Raw genomic sequence first — 20,007 nt, 5'->3', positions numbered from 1 at the left:
AATGCCAAATCCGGTGAAACAACTGGCCGCTGTGATACAATTGTATAATAATAATTGTGGTTATAACCTTACCCCATAATTATATTTTCACAATGAAATTAAATATTCACAATTAAATATTCACAACTTACTTGCTGACTGAGTCCAAATATTCTTAATACATTCATCCCCCTTGAGTGTGCTGTTTTCTGTCTCTGTGTATGCTTGTACCATCACTGTATATTCTGTGAAAGGTTTTAAACCAGTCCTATTATATTCCATGCTGTTTTTTGCTATCCCATGTGGCAGTTTTTCTGGAAATGTTAAAAGCATAAATACGTTCAAATATAAATAATGTTGATGCAGAGACACAATTTCAGAAATAATTATTGGTACCGATTTTCATAGAAGGAAACCAATCTCCCATTAAGTTTGCCAAAATATAGATGGATGAATGAATATATCAGATTTGATTTCTTGTTTTTTGTGAATGCAGCAACTTTCATTCATCAAACTGAGATCCATTTTTTAAGTTTAAGCTTTTTAATGTATTTTATGCATATTTTTTCCAAACATATCCATTTCATTTGCAGTTTTGTGTATTGCACAATTATTGCACAATTTTATTTAACAATGCATTTATGAACATTGTTTTTACAAATATATACATTTTTCTCTAACATATTTTTTTTAAATAAGAAACTGTAAAATTGTGCTATTTGAATATTAACTAATATTCAATATATTATGTTAATATATAATTAGATCTAGGAGTAACTATACTTTCCAATGCAAACTAAACAAATTTCTTACCTTATCCCAGAATAATATTTTGCTTCGATTAATTTACCCTTTATTGATTTTTACCTCAGAATATTTATTGTAGTTTACAAGATTCCCCCCTCCCCCGGTAATAATACATTGTTCACTTCAAATGTGTGGGACAATTATTATTGGTATTAATGCTGGAATTTGGAAGATGGAGAATCCCATTCCAATAAATTCTAGCTCCATCTATCATCTGTCTGTCTATCTATTTGGGGAAATTAGTCTCCTAAAAAACTCATGAGGCTCATCAGGTTAGCACTCCGGGCTGACGATTGGCAGGCTCATTGGTGCAGTGGGTGGGGGGTGCTTCCATCACACACTCTTCCTCCTGCCAACCCAGCAGTTCGAAAGTGAGCAACCATGACTAAATTAATGGGTGCTACTGCAGTGAGCAACTTCACGGGGATACAAAAAGTGCTCCCAAATGGGTGTCCCTGAGCAATGGTCTTCTCGCTGGCAAATCCTTTTGCTACAGAAGCACTTTGGTGATTCTGACATGGGAAAAAGTCTCCCAAGTGGAGGTGAAAGATAGGTGGATGGATGCAAGGACGGATGGATAGATAAATGGGTGGGTGGGTGGGTGGGTGGATAGATAGAAGGATGGGTGGATAGGAGGATGAATGGATGGATAGATAATTTCCTGTTCTTTCTCTTTGCTGAACTCCTAGCTAAAATATGGATTTTCCTTTATTTCTATATCAGTCTATATGATAGAACTTTACTTGTAGTTTAAAATAATCTCTCTCTCATATTTAGCAATAGCAATAGCCGTTAGACATATACCGCTTCATAGGGCTTTCAGCCTTCTCTAAGCAGTTTACAGAGTCAGCATATTGCCCCCAACAATCCGGGTCCTCATTTTACCCACCTCGGAAGGATGGAAGGCTGAGTCAACCTTGAGCCAGTGAGATTTGAACAGCCGAACTGCAGAATTGCAGTCAGCTGAAGTAGCCTGCAGTGCTGCATTTAACCACCTCGGCTCACCTCAGATATCTGAGATGTAGCACTGGTTGAGTGGCATCTACTGCCCCACCTTCCAAGACAGAGGGAATAATTTGAGGTCCAGAAGGAGTGGCTGAGGAGTAACCACTGTCCTCCACCAATATCTACCACATCTGTCTACTAATTGAAATACTGTCAAGATACATGGGATCTACTGAAAAGAGAACTCCTTCCATATGGAGGAATCAATACAAAATCAAACGATTTTCAGTGTTAGTGATAGAGATTAGAAAACTACTCTGAAAATTTCCTTGAAATTAACAGAGATTAATAGAGTAAACCTACTAATAGGAGAAGAAACAAACAAGAGCTGCTACTTATCAAGATAATTACAATTATCCATCCAGAAAATTTTGAAAATCTTATTTTTAAAAATCCTGAAAATGCATGGGTAGGTGCTTTCAAACAATTAGAAATACATACCAATACTTCATATCGGTAGCAATAATAGTATTAGTATATATATACGTACCACCAGTTTTAATATTCATTATATTGATTATATAACCATGAATAGGGCCATTTGTCGGGTTTTGCGGTGGACTCCAATTAACGTTTATACTTCCTTCAGTTGACTTTGGTGAACAGTTTTCAGGTGGATCTGGCTCTGATACAAAAATTAACAGAAAAGCAAGTAATGATAAAATAACGATCTCTGGGACATGACAACAATAAATAGAATATGAGCAAAATAAACCATGACTAACATGGCTTTACAGAAGGGAAATAGAATCAGTGGCGAGCAGTACATTGTGTATTTGTGCAACATTCTGTATTTCCAGAAAAGGTCAGGAATTTCAGGTCTTACAAAAGTTTATCAACTCCGAACAGAATAAGAATACAAGATCAGCCAGTCTTACGTTAGGTTAGTCAACTATCCACATAGACCTATCACTTCGATTCCAGCTCTGCTTTTATAACTTCTACTTGCCCCAGCGGTGATATTCATTCCTTAGGTGCACGATAAGATTATGGTGATAGCCTCTGTTGAGAGTTGGGTGGCAGGTAAGTATACTAAATTCCTCTTTCCACAAAATACATATCTTTAAAAATCACACATTGGTCTCTAGAATCTCCTGCCAGTTGAGGCCATGAACAATGAATCATAAACTTTCATCATTTCTAATCGGTTGCATTTTTTACTGGTGACTATAAGAGCAGTTAATCATTCCCAATGGTTTCTGATTGGATGAGATGAAAAGTCAACACATCCCATGCTAAATCCGGGAAGTAAATATGACTAATTATCCTGTGCTTTTTGTGGAGAGAGAGAGAGAGAGAAGAGAGAGAGAGAGAGAGAGAGAGAGAGAGAGAGAGAGAGAGAGAGAGAGAGAGAGAGAGAGAGAGAGAGAATGTATAACAACAACAATCTGCAATTTATTGAAGATTTTGGAAAATCAAAATACAAATGACCCACATTCTTCAAGTAACGTGCAATATTCTTGTTATTTGAGGTTTTGACTCCTTCGAGCTCAGCTTGACTCCTTATGATGCTATGGACATATCCATCTAATTTTATCAGCAGCAATTACCATATTTTTCAGAGTATAAGATGCACCAGAGTATAAGATGCACCCAGGTTTTGAAGAGGCATATTTTTAAAAGGTAGGTAGATAGAGGGAGAGAGGGAGATAAAGAGAGAGAAATACAATAGATAGGTAGGTAGGTAGGTAGGTAGGTAGGTAGGTAGGTAGGTAGGTAGATAGATCGATAGAGATCGATAGATAGATAGAGATAGATAGATGATAGATAGATAGATAGATAGATAGATAGATAGATAGATAGATAGATAGATAGATAGATAGAGGTAGGTAGGTAGGTAGGTAGGTAGGTAGGTAGATAGATCGGTAGAGATAGATAGATAGATAGATAGATAGAGATAGATAGATAGATAGATAGATAGATAGATAGATAGATAGAGGTAGGTAGGTAGGTAGGTAGGTAGGTAGGTAGGTAGGTAGGTAGATAGATAGATAGATAGATAGATAGATAGATAGATAGATAGATAGATAGATAGATAGATAGATAGATAGATAAATAGAGAGAGAAAAATACAGTAGGTAGGTAGGGAGAGTGTGTGTAGATAGGTAGGTAGGTAGAGGGATAGATAGATAGAAATACAATAGATAGGTAGATAGGGAGAGAGAGAGAGTAGGTAGGTTGGTTGGTTGGTAGAGGGATAGAGAGAGAAAAATACAGTAGATAGGTAGGGAGAGAGAGTGTGTGTAGATAGGTAGGTAGAGGGATAGATAGATAGAAATACAGTAGATAGGTAGATAGGGAGAGAGAGAGAGTAGGTAGGTAGCTATATAGTAGATAGAGGGGGGGAGAGAGAGAAATATAGTAGGTAGGTAGTGAGGGAGAGAGAGAGAGAGAGAGAGAGAGAGAAAGTAGGTAGGTGTTTCCAGGTGTATTTATCCATGTGATGGAGAAGGAAATCGCTGACAACCTGTAGCACCTAAAACTTTGTTTCTGCTGGCACAGCACTTGACCAATGTAATTCTCATCAATCCCTCTAACAGCTTTCTGAAAGGAAAAAAAAAAGTTTTTGCACTCTGCAAACCTCCCCAAAACGCCCCGTTTTTTCACAAAAACAAGCCCTTGTTTCACAAAAACAGGTCCATGTTTCATAAAATGGGCCATTTTCTGTCAAAAAAATTGCATGCATAGCCTTATGGAGGCTTATAAACTGTTCCTGGGGGCTGGGGGGATAGAATTGAGCAAAAAACAGCCTGGTTTTCACTCATTTCTGCCCTCCCCAGCCCCCAGGAGCTCTCCGAAAGCTGCCATAAGGCTCCGCACAATCGTTTTGGTGAAGGGGGCGGGGCTTCAGGAGGCAAAAAATGCTGTATTCAGTGTATAAGTCGCACCCAGATTTTCAGCCTTTTTTTAGAGGAGAAAAGGTGTGTCTTATAGTCCAAAAAATACGGTAATAGCATTGAGTTCCCATTGTATTTTTCCAGGCTTTTCACAATCTAATCTAAAGTCCCGAGATTACTAATGTTCTCAATATCAGCTAATCATACAGTATTTATACTGTTGCACCAAACAAAAAAAATTGAAGAAAGGAATAAAAAATTAGCAAGATTCTATGCATTATACGTCATCTTTTAGCTGACCATGAATATAAATGTTTCACAAGCTTTGGGCTAAACTAAATGTTGAATGCATATTCGCAGTTAATATGCATGATTTCTTTAGTCTTGAAAAGAAGTAAATATTTTGAAGCAGTTACCTACACAGGGAGGAAATCACAAACTGCTGTCATTCCTCTCTTTAATGGCTATCTCATCTTGCATTCATTCTCTTTAATTTCATTATCCTGTGATAATGAGATGAAAGAGCCAGCCGATGCTTCGGTCAGAGAGCTTTAATTATGGAGTTTTTCAACTTAATTAAAAAAACTTTGTTGGTCTGCAGTTGGCCAGGCAAAAGTAAAGCCATGCATTTCCAGGTATCTATGATGTCTCTACAGCATTCATGGCATGGAAACACTCACAGGATTCTAAGCAGATCCTACCAGAGATGTGTGATCCTTGAGCCCGATCCAATAGTTCTAAGAAAATCTTTTTAGAGCATGAATCAGTTCAGTTAGTTTCCATTAAAATTATTCGGATGTTGGCCAGTAAGACTAAAGTGCAAGTTGAGGAGAATGATCACACTTGAAAACTCTGCCTCCATTTTCCCTGTGGACCTGGCTGTTTATAATGAACTTGGCTGATTTAGCATTATAATCTTATATATCTTATTAATTATCAGTTACCAGGATCTCAATAAATATCTCTTCCTGTTTAAACACATGCAGAAATATTAAGTTTCTGGGGAAATTCAGTAAGCAGTAAATAACAAAATATTTAAAAGTCACGGTGTGATACTCACTTCCATAGTCCGTTTTTATGTTACGTATATCATATACTGATTTGCCAACAAATCTTGATACTTCAATCGATGAATTGCATGTGTAGTTTGTGTTGGCTAACACTTGAAACTGATGCTTATTCTTGTCATGTTGAATGGGACTACACGTATGACCTGTAAGGAATTTAAAACAATATTGCCCTGTAATTCTGGCCATCTGGGAGATTTTACATTTTCCATACTTGCCAAGCCTAGATATAATTGTCCTCCCAATGTGTAAACTTCAACTCCTAGAATTCCCAACTATATAAGCATCACTGAAAATTCTGTAAATTTAAATGCTCAAGAATATCTGGGGTTGAGAATTTTGGCTTGTCTGCTGAGTTTTGATTTGATTTTTAAAGAAGAAAAAATGATTTGCTATTCCAAGGAGGAAAAAATAAATAAATCTACAATGGAATAGAAATAATTCTAAAGACAATCTACCAAAAGGTCGTATTTCACATAATAAATAATAGTACTACAGATAGTCCTCATGTAGTGGCCATAATTGGGACCCACGATTTGATTGTTAAATGAAGCCGTCACTAAGTGAAACCAAGGCTGTGCTTAATCATCTTTCTTCAGCTTTCTTTTGCTTAACAGATGTTTGAAGGTCATAAATGTTAGGACTGGTCACAAAGTCTGTTGCTTAATGAGGACTTCTTATATGAACATACACAAAACTCGGATTCTTTAAACATTTTTATAATATTGCTTTATCTTTTTTAAGGTGAAGTACTTTTTGATTTTCCCATTAATTTTAGATAAAATGCCAACTGATTGCTTTAAAAAAAAACCTCCTACCATTTTGGAAGCAACAGTATGAATAGTTCAATGTACAATTATCAGCAGTGTTCCAAGATAAAGTTATTGTAGTATCACTGACGACTGATTTTATTGCCTTGTTATCTGGAACAAAAGAAGAGAGAGAGAAAAATGAATTCATTTAAATATTTTTCATGTTTTTTTAAAAAATGCTGGCAAATTACCTCCTTATTTACATACAATACGTGGGTTACAAAACTGTACACTGGATGAAAAATGAACGAAGTTTTCAACAATAGCAATAGCAGTTAGACTTATATTCCGCTTCATGGGGCTTTCAGCCCTCTCTAAGCGGTTTACAGAGTCAGCATATCGCCCCCAACAATCCGGGTCCTCATTTTACCCACCTCGGAAGGATGGAAGGCTGAGTCAACCTTGAGCCGGTGAGATTTGAACCGCCGAACTGCCAAACTAGCAGTCAGCTGAAGTGGCCTGCAGTGCTGCACTCTACCCACCGCGCCACCTCGCCTCTTCCTCTCAAACAAGAGAGGAAAAAGAAAGGTCGAAGTGTAATCGCGATGATGAGCAGCTCCTTATTAATCATTTCAAAGAATCTTTTCTCACATTTCCATCACAACATTGGAAGCTCTTTTTCTTCTTCCATGGTCTGATGGGCCTGGCTTACCTCTCCCAATGGGACTGAAGTATAAAATGCCATTGCATTGCGATTGTGGGTGCACCAAGGTACACCCACGTTACACCTATCCTCCGCGAGCTGCACTGGCTACCTATTAGTCTCCGAATCCGCTTCAAGGTGCTGGTTGCTACCTATAAAGCCCTACGTGGCATCGGACCTGGGTACCTGAGAGACCGCCTCCTGCCGATTACCTCCCTCAGACCGATCAGATCTCACAGGTTAGAGAATCCTCTGGATTCCATCTGCCAGCCAATGTCGGTTGGCGAATCCCCGGGGGAGGGTCTTCTCTGTTGCAGCTCCGGCCCTTTGGAACGAGCTCCCTGTTGAGATCCGGACCCTTACTACCCTCCCGGCCTTCCGCAAAGCCACCAAGTCCTGGCTGCTCCAGCAGGCTGGGGGGAAGCTGAGAAGCATCTACCTCCACGGAAATTGTGAATGTTGGTTTTGTTTTTAATATGTTGTCTTTGTCTCATTTCCCCCCTTTCCCTTGTCTTTTGTGAGCCGCCCGGAGTCCTCCGGGAGTGGGTGGCATACAAGACAAATAAATAAATAGATAGATAGATAGATAGATAGATAGATAGATAGATAGATAGATAGATGATAGATAGATAGATAGATAGATAGATAGATAGATAGATAGATAGATAGATAGATAGATAGATAGATAGATAAATAAATAAATAATTCCCACCCAGAGTCAAGTTGTAGGATGAGGGAAGCAGGTCTAGCAAGTGAAACCAGTTTCTGGCTTACAGCTGTTAAAAGGGAATTCCTGGATAAATTCTCTGAAGATTGCTAAATCTTCAGCTTTACCTTTGAGAAGCAAAATGCTCCAGCCATTCCTATTTTGAATTTATTGCACAAATATCCTTTCAAGGGGGAGTGATGCTTGGTAACACTTGAGATCTTGAGATCATGTCAAACAAGAAAGGAGTGTTTCCTATTCAGAAAAATAGCTTTCTGGTGAGTTACTACCAGCTCCACCTACCTGGCAAACTCAAGAGCCACTAGGATTTCAGGAAGGCATCTTTAGGGCTAGTAAGGATGGAAACATAATTTTGAAAGTTCTGATGGTCAAAGTAAAGATAAATTCAGGTTGCCTAAGTCAGTGGTTCCCAAACTTGGCAACTTTAAGACTTGTGGACTTCAACTCCCAGAATTCTCCAGCCAGCTCTGCAGAGCTGGCTGGAGAATTCTGGGAGTTGAAGTCCACAAGTCTTAAAAGTTGCCAAGTTTGGGAACCACTGATGCAGTTGTAAAGCATGATGCCACATGGTAGTGCTGACTTTCAATGGCAATGTTGACATTTACAATTGCCAACGGTACATGAATCCCACATGACTGTTAAGCAACTCTTCTGTCTGGTTTCCACAGCATTAAAGCAGGTCTATTCAGTCCATCTCATTTAGCTAAATGTGATCAATTTGTACTATGTATTGGTAAGAAGCACGTTAGGATTTACCTACCACCCAAAAATGATGTTTAAGGCAGGGTTTAACAGAGTACGGAAAACATCACTTAAGAACAATCATGGGGATTTTGTTTTAATGAATTATAATTACCAGAAATTTTAACATCAATGGAAACATTTTTCTCGCAATCTTTGCTGAACCTTGCTGTTATGCTATAGGTGTTGCATTCTGTCAGATTAGATAAAGTAATGGTCTTTTTTTCCCAAACACAAGAAGCGCAGATAACCTCCAGCAAATCTAATGATCCATTAAACCTAAGATTTGCAACACGACGGTCCTCTGCAAAGTTCACAGAATGCTGAATAGCGTCTATAAGACAAAAGAACAAATCAAAGTTGGCTGTAATCATTCTGAAACTTTAAAATAAAAGAACTAAATCCACAGAAGGCCACAAATGTATGTAAATCATAAGGTTACAATTTTATTCCTGTATTCATTAAACTACGGTCCTCAGTACCCAGAGGAGTCGAAGTCTGCTCTGTGGCAGTGACTCTACTCGTTTAAAAATACAAATAGCAATAGCAATAGCAGTTAGACTTATATACCGCTTCATAGGGCTTTCAGCCCTCTCTAAGCGGTTTACAGAGTCAGCATATCGCCCCCAACAACAATCTGGGTCCTCATTTTACCCACCTTGGAAGGTTGGAAGGCTGAATCAACCTTGAGCCGGTGAGATTAGAACCACTGAACTGCAGAACTGCAGTCAGCTGAAGTAGCCTGCAGTGCTGTATTTAACCACTGCGCCACCTCGGCTCCACAAAGCCTCTAGAATCAGTGTAATCTACATTTTTCTGGTTAGATTTATAAAGCCACCTCAAATCATTCTTCAAGGCCCTTGACGTGTTTACTCAATCTGGATTAGGTTTTCCTACACGGCTTAAGTAGTGATTAAAAATAAATTACGGAAATTTGGCCTAACTAGTTCTTATAGTTAGATTTAATTCTTTAGAGGGGTGGGGTGGGAAACAGCCATTTTTTTTTCCTTGCATCTTATTGGTTCAAGCATTAACGATGATGGGACAAAGCTATCTCTGAGACCACACCAGTGGTGGGTTGCAGGCGGTACGCCCCGGTACACGCATACCGGTGCCTGCCGGAAGCAGCAGCCACCGTATCGGAATGGTGCTTTGGAGGACCCACCCGCCTACCCTCGTTCCTTACCTGTATTTGAAGGAAACAGGCCATCTGCGCAGGTGCGCACAGCATACGGTGCCTGTGCAATGCTCCGCTGGGCACATACATGCGCAGCGCATGTGCCCATGGTGCACGCCCGGCTCCCGTTGCAGCGTGCCAGTTGCAATAGGAGCTGAAACCCACTACTGGACCATACAACATATCCTTGACTTCAACAGAGGCTAACAGATCCAAACTCTTAAATTATGCTTCCAAATGACCTTTCCTGGATATTTTCATTCTCAAACAGACAGACACTTACCTTACATAGTTTTGATACTCTATTCTCCAGGAAGTAGAAGATAGAGGGGTAGATCAGCAACTTTTTCATTCTAGAACAGAGTTTCTCAACTTTGGCTATTTTAAGATGTCTGGGCTTGAACTCAGAACCCAGAATTCCCCAGTATGTTTAGCTGAGAATTCGGGCAGTTGTAATCCACGGAGGTTTCCAAGGTTGAGAATCGCTGCCCGAGATTGAAGCTGATGCTATTACAGTGGCGTTGTCGAATGTGGCTTATCCAGGGCTCACTTTTATTTTATTAAATCGAAATCTGTACTCTGTTTTCACGTTTATATAAGCATTTTATTGTTGTTTTTCAAGAATGAAAAAGGATTAAAAAGCAAAAGAAATTAATTCAATCATAATTGAATTAAAACCAGTCTCATTAAAACCAGTTAACAATTAAATGCTTGGGGGGAAAATGTGTGGAAATTTCGGGTTTTATTTTTTATTTTTTGCCATTTTCCTAAATATTGAAAGAGTGCAGACCAAATAGACATTCCTGGGGAAATGTTGGGAGCCTCAAGCAGAAAGGAATACCTAATACCAGAACTTCGTCTAAAAGGATCTATTCTGCTGATCTGAGAAACCATCTTCTTTGTAGCAGGCAATACAGTCCTTCAATTATTCAGTCCCACAGCCATGCATGGCTCCAAAGTCAACACCCACACTTCAAATTGTCTCCCAAAGGCACTTTTCAAAGAAGAACTGGATTTTTGTTGTTATTTTTTCCTTGGAAAACATTTCACTTCTCATCAAGAAGCTTCTTCATTTCTGACCGAATGGTGGGGAATAATATAATAAAAACTTACCACAAATCTTACTATGGTCTGCAAAGGAAAAAAAACAAAAACAAAGAGAAAGTCAATTGTAACAAATGCCTCTAAGTGAAAAAAAATTATTTAATATTTACATATTCATCTACATTAGTTCACTGTGTTCTGGTTGAGATGATGAAGATTACATAATGTGTTCCATTGCTTAAGAGAATTATTTCATAATTTCATCAAAACAATAATTGGATATTCAGTATCTTGCTATATTTGGCGTGTGGCTCATAAACCATGATGAAATATTCTGCCCCATTAATGACATCAGACCTCAGCAGACATTAATTTCAGGATATAATCTAAACCTGAAGTTTTAATAGGCACCTCAGCAATTCTTGGCTATATCAGACATCCCCAGATCCTTATATTGGATATGGTTAGTTGGACTGCTCCAATCAGTTGCAGAGTTTTCAACAGCTTCACAGCAATTAAATGTAAATGCAGATAATCTTCAGTTTACCACCAGAATTGGGAATGTAATTTCTCTTGTAAGTCACTACGATCGAATTGAGTCACTCCATGAACAGAACCAATTTTATGAAATTGTTAGGGTGTTGGGAAGAGAGTCAAGTGGTCACAGTGGGTTTTTTGCCATAATTGGTAAGAAACTGGCAAAAAAGAAGCTTGTATATTGTGGTAACGTGGCCACAGACATTGCAACTGGTTGCAAAGAGAGTCAGTTGCCAAGTACCCAAATTATGATCGTGTGACTGCAGGGGAAGGTGTGACAGTCATAAGGGTGGGTGCTTTTTATGAGACATAATTTTGAACCATTCATTGTTAAACAAATTGTCATTAAGGCAAGGACTTCCTATAACTGGGTAATTTACCCAAAACCCTACACCAACAAGCTTATCAAGAGTAACCATATTGTAAACTTGCCTTATGCAAATTTCAGGAAACCTTTTGCCAAACATACATCATAGCTGAATTTAATTACCTTGCGTGCAATATTGAATGGGAGCCAGATAATAAATAATATGTCCACCATCCTCTTTTTTTCAGAAAGTTTTATAACGCGGAGGAAATTAAACATGCTCAGAATCTTCATTAAGGTTGTGGCACAGTAGAACATTGTCCTTGCCACAAGAGGCAACAGCATTCCACATGCTGCACCATCCTAAAACCTCCTTCTATTACAGTGGAAGGCAGACATCAAAACATCACAAAGCTCCATGATCTTTATTTAGTGACTGGGAGTAATCTGCTAATTTAATGGAAAATGTATGCTGTACCAGCAGATTCTAATATACTACAGAACTCAATTCATCTCCAGCTGTCATTCAATATTACATATACATGTGCTGTTTGAGAATTTTTAGCAGGATTATGATGTACAGATCACAGCAACTTGAAGAGCACATCATAGTGGACCAGTTTATAGTCAACTGGCCTCTTCCACTGACTCTGCTGACTGTTGAATAGCAGCAATGGGATTAGATCATCCTATGGAAATATTGCTCAAGCTAATTGGAGATTTTGGATGCATTACTCCAACCTCCAATCTTAAGGCTGTACTTGAAACATATTTGGAAGCTTGTAAAGCTCTCAGTTTTTAATCGATAATTGATGTTATGGTTGTCTATGTACTCAGTTGAGCAAGCATGAAGTTTTGTTAGGATGGGAGCTTGAAAAGGGGAGAGCAACCTTAATATCTTCTTTTTCCTTGAAGACGTTTCGCTTGGTGTGGTGGTTGAGGCACCAATCTAGAAGCCAAGGAAACCAACGGTTCTAGTCTTACCTTAGGCAAAAAGCCAACCACTTGGGCCAGTCACTCTCTCACTACCCTAACAAGAAGGCAAAGGGAAACCACTACGGAAAATCTTGCCAAACAAGCTCCGGTGATCTGTCCAGGAGTTCAACACTGTCTCATAGAGACAAAACAACAACAACAACAACAACAGCCCCCGAATCAACTACTTTATGAATTTTAGCTCTTCATTCAGATTATGGGGCTGAATGCAGAATTCAGAAAACAGTTTCTTCATTAACCATTCAATTCAGTTGACTTCTACGAAAAACATTTTCAACAAATGTTCATAGGCTCAAACCACACTTTAAGATTAAAGTGTGGTTTGTATTTAAACCTTTGCATGCGCAGTAAGTAAATGGGTGGAGGTTTGTCACCTATTGAGGTGGTGTTTGGGAGAGCTGAAGAGATGTTTGTTGCAGTGCCAGTGGTTGGAGTAAAGGGAGTACTCCCATCATCTGCCAAGAAATAAACAGAATGTTAGCATCACATCCAGAAATGACTGCTAATATATTTCCCATCCAGGGAAATAATTTCAAAGCTGAAAGGAAAGTTGCCGTGTCGCTTTTCCAAAGCAAAAGTAAGGAAAAATATAATTTTTCTACTACACATTATGTAGTATTACATGCTACAACAGTCTATTACACAATAACAGAGCTTACATTCTGAACAAACATGAGCACAACTAATGTTAATTTAAGGTGAAATCCTTCTACTTAATTGGAGATTATGACACCTCGTGGGGGTTGTATCAGAGGTAATGATGATCAATGGTCTACCATGATGGTAATCAGATTAGGGCCAAATTAGCCCCTTTTTTTTTCACCCCATGGCTTGCTATAAAGGAACAAGCTATTAAGAAAAATGTCGCAAATTTGAAAGAGCAGTCATGAAGATTTTAGAAAAGATATTTACATGCTATAATGTTTTTACACTGATTGTGCAACCCATATTAATTGTTGAATTCAGTACACTTTGAATGTAATAATACATTGATTTCAACACTACTGAACCAGTAATTTTCTAACTTCCTAGTACTACGATATCCTATGCTAATTTATAAAACTTTTCCTTAAAAAAATTACTAATCGCACTGATGTTAGGGTTGGACAAGAAATAATATGCCATTTATGTTGTTGAGCTCTTTCAACTATTTTGAAGGGTTTAGACTTTTACTATTCTTTTACTATTTATAATGTTTTTATTTATTTATTCCTATTAAACATCTCAACATTTTCTATGACTCTTCTAACGTCTTTACAAAAAATAATAATATTGATCACTGATCATAATAAATATACTACTGCTAATCTATATCTAATCTATTAATATGCTAATCTAGATATCATAAGGGTTGTGAAACTTTGTGGTATTGTAGCTACTCACTCTAGGTTTTGCAGACAGAAGAAGGGCCCAAACCCAGAACATGTTTTCACAGCATGTTTACTCTTCCTGCATCGGTCCAATCAAGTTTTTCATCTCACATAGATATGTACCCACAGTGACACACACAAACACACACACACAAGTTGCTTGAAGCTTCCAGGGGGTTTAATCCACAGATTGAGAGGCCCTGCTTTCCATGGTCATAGCACATAATTTGTCTATCAAACTGTCACAACGTAATCAGGCGGCAGTCTTATACATTTCCCAATGTGATGCTCTCCAGATATAGTGGACCAGCTCCCATAATTCCCCCAGCCTGCATTGTTAAAGTATAGATTACTAAGCATCCTGGGAGTTGGAGTCCAGCACATCAGAAGAAGGGTCAGGCTGAAGAAGGTTTCGGTGCATACTTATCTGAGAGTAAGTCTCACTGAAGTCAAAGGGACTTTGCCAAGCCTTCGTAACTACACAATTCGTTGAAATATTGCTCTCTTGCAATTTTGCGAATAAAGGAAGATGCTACATTATTCAGATGATCAATGTCCTGTGACTTATGCCTCGGCTTGTGGAAGCCCCCCCTCCCCCCAAACAAATAGAGGTTGACCTTCAACATCTTAATTCTATGTTAACATTTGATTTATTTGACAAATTTAGGTACTGTCCATCTCGCTCTGGGTCAGATACATAATGTTGCATATTGGCCCAAGCATCCTAGTATCCATTATGTGGTTATCTTAGTGCAGAGATGTCAAACTCGCAGTGTCACATTGTCATGGGCCACAAGTTCAACGCCCCTGTCTTAGCGCATAGTCATAGCCCAGGTGTCCCACTAATTGTTTCACTTATTGCCACACTAAGCAAATGGGGTCAACATTCCTGAATCTCAAAATTTTCAGCAGGAGGAGGAGAAGGTAATTCTGACTGTTGCTTGACAGCTAAGGCCAGCTGAAGTCTCCCTAGAGGTTCAGCATTTGCTGGTGCATAAAACAAAATAGACTTAAGGTCAGCCTGTGCCTTGATGAGATGCGTCACTTTTCACACTTTTCCATGTATTTATCTCTCAGGCACTCTAGAAAGAGCTTCTGCCTCATTTCCTACTTATTGTCTAGCTCTGTGTTTCTCAACCTTGGCCACTTGAAGATGGCTGGGGAATTCTGGGAGTTGAAGTCCGGACATCTTCAAGTGGCCAAGGTTGAGAAACACTGGTCTAGCTACATGTATAAACAACCTTTGCTAGCCTGATGCCACCCAGATGGGTTGGGAGAATAGTTCCCAGCGTTCTCAGTGTATCAGTCTCTGTCTAGGAGAATTTGGAGAGCTTTGGGTCTAACATAGGAGTGTCAAACTGATGGCCCATGGGCAGGGCACACCCACCCCAGCTGGTCATGTGCAGGCTATGCCCACCCCGGCTCCGCAAATGGGAAAAACATCATGAAAATTACGTGATGGCACAAGTTTGACACCCATGGCTTAACACATCAGAAAGGCGCCAGGTTGGCGGAAGCTGACATAGGGACTGACCATTCCAGGCAGAGAGCAGCAGAACTGTCACCATTACTTGTATTCTTGAGTTGTAACTTAGAACAATCCAGCATCCCAATAAAATGCTTCCAGCCCTATGGGGATTCAACTTTGCAATGTAGACACGGAGCTTTCCCATTGCAAACAGACAATATTTACAAGGCATTATGACCCGAAATTCTCAGTTTATCCTAGTTTCCTTATGCCTGAATCGCTAAAGCAAACCTGTGAGAGTGAGGGAAGCAGTTGGAGCAGTGAAAGCCACGCTCTCTTTGCTAAGAGAGGCTTCAGTAAAATTAACAGCCTGAGAAACAGGAGGAGGCACTGTTTCGCTGGTTGGAGAACCAGGCTTTGCTTCGAAGGTGCTTGCAGGTGAGAATGGAGTGGTGCGTGAAGGTGTCAATGAAAAGCCAGGAGTTGTTTTTCCTACGGAGGGCAGATAAGGAAAAAAATTAATTTAAAAAATCCCCCAAATTGATTTGGTTCACTCAGAAATGTATGAAACACAGTATAGGTAGTCCTCAATTTACAATTTAATTTAATTTAATTATCAAAATTTATATCCCAAAGAACTCCGGACAGTTTCCAAAAAAAAGAAGAAAAAGAAAGAGAAAAAAAAAGAAAAAAAGACAGTTTAAAATCACAAAACCACATGCATTCATTCTAATCGGGGCTGGACCTCAACAATGAGGTCAACAGCCCCAGGCCTGCTGGAACAGCCAGGTTTTTACAGCTTTCCTGAAGGCCATGAGAGTGGGTATGGTCCGGATTTCCGGGGGAAGCTGGTTCCAAAGAGTCGGGGCAGCCACAGAGAAGGCTCTCCTCCGGGGGCCCGCCAGCCGACACTGTCTGGCTGACGGCATCTGAAGGAGGCCCAATCTGTGGGATCTTACTGGCCGCTGGGAGGTATGTGGCAGTAGGCGGTCTTGAAGGTACACTGGCCCTAAGCCATGTAGGCTTTAAAGGTGATAACCAACACCTTGAACTGCATCCGGAGACCAATTGGCAGCCAGTGCAGCTCGCGGAGGACAGGTGTAATATGGGTGTATCTCGGTGCACCCAATATCGCTCGCGCGGCCGCATTCTGGACTAACTGCAGTCTCCGAACACTTTTCAAGGGTAGCCCCATGTAGAGCACAGTGCAATAATCCAGCCTTGAGGTGACAAGGGCGTGAGTAACACTTTGAAGTGCCTCCCGATACAAATAGGGCCGCAATTGGTGCATCAGGCGAACCTGGGCAAAGGCCCCCCTGGTCACAGGCAACAGATGATGTTCCAGTTTCAGCTGCAAATCCAGGAGGACCCCCAAATTGTGGACCCTCTCTGAGGGGCATAAATTTTCACCCCCCAGGGTTAAGGATAGACTGTCTAAGTTGTCCTTCGGGGGCAGCATCCAAAGCCACTCAGTCTTATCGGGATTGAACACAAGCTCATTTAATGGCCGTTCAAAGTTACAATGGCACTAAATGAAGTGACTTATGGCTGTTTTCCACAGTTATGTTCTTTGCAGCATCCCCAGGATCATGTGATCAAAATTCAGATGCATGTGAATCACTTAATGACTGGTTACTAACTTAACTACTGAAGTAATTCATTTTACAACAAAAAAGGTTGTAAAATGGAGGGGGGAAACTCAATAAATATCTCACTTAACAACATAACCTTTGTGCTCCATCGTGGTCATAAATCGAGGACTACCTGTAATGACCTGAGACCATTTCTCAGGCGTTTTATAATTAAACATTGCAAAACACAGGTCTACTCACCCATTCCTCATTTCATTACTCTAATATCACTTCCTTCCTTAAATTTAGCAATTCTGCCTCTGTTAAAGGCAGTTAAACGTTTAAATACAAATTACACTGTAGAAGAACACAACACTTGATTTTCTGATAAGGGTTATTGTAGCTGCAATGTGCATTTTTAGCACTTTTAACCCTTCTAATTCTTCAATTATATTCTTATTATTTTTGAAAAAAAAGTTCTGGAAGTTGCAACATATTAAATATATTAAATTAAAATAAGACGAGTTTCACTGATCAGAAAGTCATGAAAATCACTCCAAAAGGTAGTAAAAACAATTAGAACATAATTAACTGAGGTAAATTTTTCAGTATTTGCCGCATGGAAAGAAATTGTTTAAACATATATCAGAGAGAAAGGACAGCATTCATTTATACTGTTAGCGTATCATTCAGCAACCACATTTCTGAGTGCAGTTTGCAAAACCAGTAAAAGTATAAGATACAAACATAGAGAGGGGTGGGATTCTACCGGTTCGGTCGAAGATCAGTGCACACTCAGCAAACCAGTTGTTTAACCAGTAAAATCCCATCCCTGAACATAAAGCATAGTCACACATTTCAGTTGCACCTATGCAACTATGCTCAGGCAAGTTTGATGAAATCATTTTAAGAAAATCTTATGCAGGCTGAGATACGCTTCCCACAGCTTGCAAGATATGCACAGATATCAAATGATAAGCTACCACATCCGCCATTGGACAGGGTCTCTGCTGCTGTGCCTTGCCATTATTCTCTCCCCTTCCAAAAAAAATAATAATAATTGTGAATTATTTTCTCTTCTGTGAGTGGGTCTTCTGGGGCTCACATGCACGCACACCCACACCCACAAATATCTACACTCTTGGGTATAAGTGTATGTGAGTGTACATTTGTGTACACACTTATACACCAAGGCATCCACAGCAAACTAGTTTAAATAGATAAGAACACTTGAGATGAGCTAAGATGGAGAAGTGCATTTCAGAGAAAGAACAGAAAATCTCACCTTGAAGTTGTTTTTATAAATCAGAGTGTCAAGCTTGGAAGCATCTTTTACAGTGGGCCTCAAGCCTGCCACATATTCTACTGTGGGAAAGTGAGGGGGGATTGTATGGAGCATGGGAGGGATGTAGTCAAAATAACATTCTTCCTCAGTGAGTCAAGGCCATCTTGCCCCTGCAGCTGGAGTGGCGTGACTGGGAGGAATCTTCCTCTGGACAGTGACTGATTGGACCACGTGATGGACACGTGGGTACTGGGGCAGGATCTTGAACTTTCAACTGGAGGGGAAAACCTGGAAGCTTTCAGATTTGGGGTTTCCCAGATGCGCCAACATGGCTTCTTTAATAAATTGGAACTTAGAGGAATACTTAGTTTCGGACTCTTATTTGATTGAGGATGCTATTTGGAACTCTGGCACAGAAATCCCTAGAGGGTGGCATTGTCCATTTTTGCCTTCCTATTTTGGCAATAGCAATAGCAGTTAGACTTATATACCGCTTCATAGGGCTTTCAGCCCTCTCTAAGCGGTTTACAGAGTCAGCATATCGCCCTCAACAACAATCTGGGTCCTCATTTCACCCACCTCGGAAGGATGGAAGGCTGAGTCAACCCTGAGCCGGTGAGATTTGAACAGCCGAACTGCAGATAGCAGTCAGCTGAAGTAGCCTGCAGTACTGCACCCTAACCACTGCGCCACCTCGGCTCTTTGGCAATGGGACAACTGGGCAAATAAACCCATAAGTACTACAACAGAATTAAATTAACAACACCAGAGGAAACAAGGAAAGCCAAACTAAACAAATACTTCCCAAAAATGTGGAGAGACCAATGTAATGTTAAAACCATTAAAGGTTAGTACCATTTTTTTTTCCTTTTTGCAATCCTGTAATTCCTTGCATCAGAGTGGAGTCGGGGCCACTGAGTGGTGCCAAGTCCTGGCCAGATGCCCTTCCTGATGCCTACATGGAGTTCACAGCAGATACTTTCTCTTTGGGTCCTGATAGAGAAACATCTGCCTCTGCCCAGGATCGAACTCTCAGCCTCCTGATTGTGAGGCAAGCGTCCTAACCTCTAGGCCACCACGCTGCTCAAAGGTTAGCACCATTGGATAATGTTACGAAATCAATTATGGATAGAATGCAAATCTCTTCTGTTTTTGGTCACTTTATAGCAACTTGATTTCAAAAGTGCAATAATGCATCTCCATCCCATTGCCCTCATTTCTTAGCAAGGAAGGATGCTTATGAGGAAGTTGCTGATGAATGGCTATTGTGGCATAAGATCATATCCCATGAAAAAAACAAAGATTTCACAAAAACAAATTAAATCCACGTACTGCTTACCATTTGTTTCTTTCAGAATAGATGTTTGTGTTGTTGATGATTGGCCTAAGAAGGAGGAAAAAGGAGACATGAATACATGCATTTATTTATTTTATTTGAAATCTATACACATGGCTAAATGTAACTAAAGGGTAGTGTTTCCCAGTATTCTGCATTGGCCAATCTTACTATATAAAATGTAATTAATGTGCTTAATCCACATTATTACATGACAATGACATGACATGCAAGATGATATTGTAGCTTCCATACAACAGATGGACACCTTCCTTCGAGCTCTTGGAGCGAGACATAG

At 39.7% G+C, this 20,007-nt stretch overlaps 1 protein-coding gene across 1 annotated transcript in view; it reads right to left on the bottom strand.

The window, feature by feature from the left end:
* Window positions 1-20,007, bottom strand: part of PTPRC (protein tyrosine phosphatase receptor type C) — a 90,931-nt gene that overhangs the window by 28,399 nt on the left and 42,525 nt on the right. The window contains exons 3-10 of the mRNA XM_087719172.1: window positions 19,713-19,757; window positions 15,809-16,009; window positions 12,978-13,134; window positions 8,734-8,999; window positions 6,514-6,618; window positions 5,689-5,841; window positions 2,282-2,416; window positions 132-293 (exon numbers count right to left, since the gene is read on the bottom strand). Of these exons, the coding sequence (XP_087575298.1) occupies window positions 132-293; window positions 2,282-2,416; window positions 5,689-5,841; window positions 6,514-6,618; window positions 8,734-8,999; window positions 12,978-13,134; window positions 15,809-16,009; window positions 19,713-19,757 (1,224 nt within the window). The remainder of the gene's footprint in view (window positions 1-131; window positions 294-2,281; window positions 2,417-5,688; window positions 5,842-6,513; window positions 6,619-8,733; window positions 9,000-12,977; window positions 13,135-15,808; window positions 16,010-19,712; window positions 19,758-20,007) is intronic.

Source organism: Thamnophis sirtalis, unplaced genomic scaffold, assembly GCF_051295495.1.
Source record: "Thamnophis sirtalis isolate CommonGarterSnake01/CBP01778 unplaced genomic scaffold, rThaSir2_p1.2 scaffold_7, whole genome shotgun sequence".
Lineage (NCBI taxonomy): Eukaryota > Metazoa > Chordata > Lepidosauria > Squamata > Natricidae > Thamnophis > Thamnophis sirtalis.
The sequence above is the reverse complement of the archived record's forward strand: the minus strand, read 5'-3'. Positions and strand labels throughout refer to the sequence as shown.